The sequence below is a fragment of the Hordeum vulgare genome, chromosome 6H (assembly GCF_904849725.1).
Source record: "Hordeum vulgare subsp. vulgare chromosome 6H, MorexV3_pseudomolecules_assembly, whole genome shotgun sequence".
Classification (NCBI taxonomy): Eukaryota; Viridiplantae; Streptophyta; class Magnoliopsida; order Poales; family Poaceae; genus Hordeum; species Hordeum vulgare.
The window spans coordinates 12761194-12765751 of NC_058523.1; the positions used below are offsets into that span (position 1 = coordinate 12761194).

At 47.2% G+C, this 4558-nt stretch overlaps 1 protein-coding gene across 1 annotated transcript; it reads left to right on the top strand.

The window, feature by feature from the left end:
- The first annotated feature begins 209 nt into the window (after positions 1–209).
- Positions 210–926, top strand: LOC123404703 (antifreeze protein Maxi-like). The gene is made up of 2 exons (XM_045098650.1): positions 210–422; positions 498–926. Exons 1-2 carry the CDS (start codon positions 267–269, stop codon positions 633–635), a joined length of 294 nt encoding a protein of 97 aa, XP_044954585.1. The 5' UTR covers positions 210–266; the 3' UTR covers positions 636–926.
- The last annotated feature ends 3632 nt before the right edge of the window (positions 927–4558 follow it).

The following is a 4558-nucleotide window of genomic DNA, read 5'->3' on the forward strand; positions in this document are numbered from 1 at the left end:
GTGTACGCGAGGCCATCGTTAATTTAGCCAATCCTATTTCTGGGCCATCTAAATTAGCCATCCAACTGCCAATACCAGACGACAACGATGAAATACATCTGTGAATTCCCTACCACCGCGCAGACCCACACACTTTCGCCGAAAATTAGCAGAACGCTCACGTATATAACCCAGGGCAAGACACCCGGTTTTGGCACCAGCAACCTCCACTTCCCATTTCCATCTCAGCTTCCTTTTCACTCGCAGCAACCTTCGATCACCTTACCATGGCGGACATGAAGCAGTCCTTCGAATCCGGCCAGGCCGAGGCCCAGCTACACGACCAGGCGGGCCACGCCGCCGGGGCCGTCCATGACACCGCCGCCGCCGCCGCCGACAGCGGGCAGATGCAGGCGCACCGCGCCGCCGAGACCGTCCAGGAGGTGCGTCCAGCATTTCGTTTTCATCTCGTGGCTTTGTGGTGCAGGTCGTGACTGCTCTCCGTGTGCACGTTGCAGGCCGGCGAGCACGCGACCCAGGCGGCGGCGGACGCTGCCACGGCCGCGGCCGAATCGGCTGCAAACGCTGCCGCCGCTGCCACGGACGCCGCTGCTGACGCCGTAGGCGCAATTGCCGGCGCCGCCGGCGCCCAGTAACAAACGTTATACGGATCTCCCGACCGCCACCTTCATGTCCACGTGGATGCAGAAAAAGGAGCCAGAATTGCTGGGCGTAACGGCCATCTACGGCAGCAATCAACTAACTGTTTTCCGGTGCTTATATTTACCATCGGGTTTTTTTTTTTTTTTTGAAACATTTACCATCGGGTTGATGTTCCATAATATCTTTGTTTTGTGTAAGCGCAATGACTTTCATCTGTTTGTTACAGTATTTGTAATGAATGACTTCGGCACAATGCCACAAGATTAATGCAAGTCCTCCATATATATGATTGTCGCACAGAAACTTTCTGCCTGACTATAAGCCCCAAGGACAAGGGTGAATTACGGGGGTGTTTGGTTTTCAATTTGGCTTTCAAAGTTTGTCTTATAAGCAAAAAAAACCATAGTTTTAAATAGCCCGCTATAGCCCCGCTATAGCCTCGCTATAGCCTTTTCAGCAAGGTGCCGCTAAATGGTATCATGTACAAATTTGCCGCTATAGCTGATTTAGAGGCTCGCCGCTATTAGCCGTAGCCCGCTATTTAAAACATTGAAAAAAACCCTATTACAAAAGTCCCCAAGCAGAAATTAAGACTAACACTGGTAGAAAAAGAGGCTTCCGTCCAGCCCCATAAGTCGCGACACTGTAGGAACCGCGACTAATGATTTCTTTAGTCGCGGTTCGGCAGACGAACCGCGACCAAAGGCCTGGGCCAGGGCGCTCGGTGGCCAGCTGGTGCACGTGAGGGGCTTTAGTCGCGGTTGGCCAGGCCAACCGCGACTAAAGGTGCCCAAAGGCCTTTAGTCGCGGTTTGCCATGCCAACCGCGACTAAATCTCCTCCCCTATAGATACCAGTTCAGCACACTCACTTAGCCATTTGGTGCCACTTCTCTTCACAAGCTTCACAAGGGGGTGTAGGTTTGCTTTTGGTTCCTCTTATGCACACAAGGTGTTTGATGAAATGCCCCAAGAGCGTGAAACAAACATGATATGAAGTGTTGGAGCCACACTTGAGGTTCCTCATTTATTTTTTCCTCCTCGATCGCGGTTAGCAACTTGAACCTTTCATGCATGTGTGTCATTGATAAAATATGCATGTGTGTTGTTCATTGTTTAATTTCTATTGTTTATAGCTAGTTAGTTTAACAAATGCATGATGGTTAATTATATATTTTATATTATAATAATGCAGATGAATCGGCAATGGATGTACGGTAACCGACTCTCCCGCGAGTTCACTACGGGTTTGAAAGATTTCCTCGTAGTGGCTAATGCGAACAAGCAGAAGGGTTTTGTTATCTGTCCATGTGTTGACTGTAAGAATCAGAAGGGTTACTCTTCCTCAAGAGAAGTTCACCTGCACCTGCTTCGGCACGGTTTCATGCCAAGCTATAATTGTTGGACCAAGCATGGAGAAAGAGGGGTTATAATGGAAGAAGATGAAGAAGGGGATGATTTCATGGATGAAAGCTATCTTGCTCATTTCGGTGATACTTTCATGGAGGATGCTGAAGGTGAAGGGGAAGGTGAAGGGGAAGGTGAAGGTGAAGAAGAGGCACGTGATGAGACCGTTGATGATCTTGGTCGGACCATTGCTGATGCACGGAGACGCTGCGAAACTGAAAAGGAGAGGGAGAATTTGGATCGCATGTTAGAGGATCACAGAAAGTCGTTGTACCCCGGATGCGATGATGGTCTGAAAAAGCTGGGCTGCACACTGGATTTGCTGAAATGGAAGGCACAGGCAGGTGTAGCTGACTCGGCATTTGAAAACTTGCTGAAAATGTTGAAGAATATGTTTCCAAAGAATAACGAGTTGCCCGCCAGTACGTACGAAGCAAAGAAGGTTGTCTGCCCTCTAGGTTTAGAGGTTCTGAAGATACATGCATGCATCAACGACTGCATCCTCTACCGCGGTGAATACGAGAATTTGAATGAATGCCCGGTATGCACTGCATTGCGTTATAAGATCAGAGGCGATGACCCTGGTGACGATGTTGAGGGCGAGAAACCCAGGAAGAGGGTTCCCGCCAAGGTGATGTGGTATGCTCCTATAATACCACGGTTGAAACGTCTGTTCAGGAACAAAGAGCATGCCAAGTTGTTGCGATGGCACAAAGAGGACCGTAAGTCGGACGGGGAGTTGAGACACACCGCAGATGGAACGCAATGGAGAAAGATCGACAGAGAGTTAAAAGATTTTGCAGCTGACGCAAGGAACATAAGATTTGGTCTAAGTACAGATGGCATGAATCCTTTTGGCGAGCAGAGCTCCAGCCATTGCACCTGGCCCGTGACTCTATGCATCTACAACCTTCCTCCTTGGTTGTGCATGAAGCGGAAGTTCATTATGATGCCAGTGCTCATTCAAGGTCCGAAGCAACCCGGCAACGACATCGATGTGTACCTAAGGCCATTAGTTGATGAACTTTTACAGCTGTGGGGCAGACCTGGTGTCCGTGTGTGGGATGAGCACAAAGAAGAGGAATTTGACCTACGAGCGTTGCTTTTCGTAACCATCAACGATTGGCCTGCTCTTAGTAACCTTTCGGGACTGTCAAATAAGGGATACAATATTATTTGTATTTTTAACATATTGAATTGAATTAGTTTTATTTTTCTGAATTTTTTGATATATTATTTGTATTTTTAACATATTGAATTAAATTAGTTTTATTTTTCTTAATTTTTTGATATATTATTTGTATTTTTAAGATTTTGAATTGAATTAGTTTTATTTTTCTTAATTTTTTGATATATTATTTGTGTTTTTAACATTCTGAATTGAATTAGTTTTATTTTTCTGAATTTTTTGATATATTATTTGTATTTTTAACATTTTGAATTGAATTAGTTTTATTTTTCTTAATTTTTTATATAATTTTTGTGTTTTTAACATATATCGGTTGCGTTGGTTTTGCGCGCGGGAACGAAAAAACCCTTTAGTCGCGGTTGGTTTTGCCAACCGCGACTAAAGTTTACCTTTAGTCGCGGGTCGCCTCCCCAACCGCGACTAAAGGGGGGGGCTATAAATACAAGGGCCTGCCGCCGTCTTCTCCGATTCTCGTCTTCTCCGATTCTCTGCCGCGCGCGCCGAAGGCCTGCCGCCGTCGCCCTCGCCCTCGACGCCGCCCGCCGTCGCCCTCGCCCTCGACGCCGCCCGCCGTCGCCCTCGCCCACCGCGCGCGCGCCGCCTCGCTCGCCCGCCCTCAACGACGCCGGCCGGCCTCGGTACTGCCGCCTCGCTCGCCCGCCCTCGCCGCCTCGCTCGCCCTCAACGACGCCGGCCGGCCTCGGTACAAGGGTTACATAAAAAATAAAAACGCCAAAGATTATATTTATGCGGAAGTTAGATATGAGCATCACTTCAAACATTACTATGTACAAATTCATCTGAGTGAATTGTTCCAGCTTTTCAATCTGCGCGAGCTCGACAAATCTATCATCAGTTGCTACGTTCTGTAAGTGATTTATTTATACCCCATCTCGTTCATATTGCCTGCACTATATATATGTCGTAACTATATTGTTGTGTCCGCTATTATACATGCAGAATGAAGATTAAGGAATGCAGAGTAAGGAACATCCATGATGTTGGGTTCATTGACCCACACATCGTTAATGGATATGTGTTGGAGCATTACCCCGCCGACATGGAGGCAGACCTGTGGCGGTTTCTTACAAAGCAGGAACTCAAAAGTGATATTCTATTTCCTTACCATTTTGGGTGAGTGTTTCTGTCTTGAGCACATTCTCTTTTGTTTACTCCATGCATGGTATGTGGCCGGCTAATCAATGAGTTATGCATGACGTACTGTGCATGTATCGTGTCCGCAGGTTCCACTGGATTCTGCTAGTAATTAAAGTTGACACCTCAGAATGTCTCGTCCACGACTCTCTAAATATGGATCCAAA

Coding starts and splice junctions, on each gene's coding strand:
- LOC123404703 (XM_045098650.1), top strand. CDS start 267: ATGGCGGACATGAAGCAGTCCTTCGAATCCGGCCAGGCCGAGGCCCAG. Junction 423..497: donor CCGCCGAGACCGTCCAGGAG/GTGCGTCCAGCA, acceptor TGCACGTTGCAG/GCCGGCGAGCACGCGACCCA.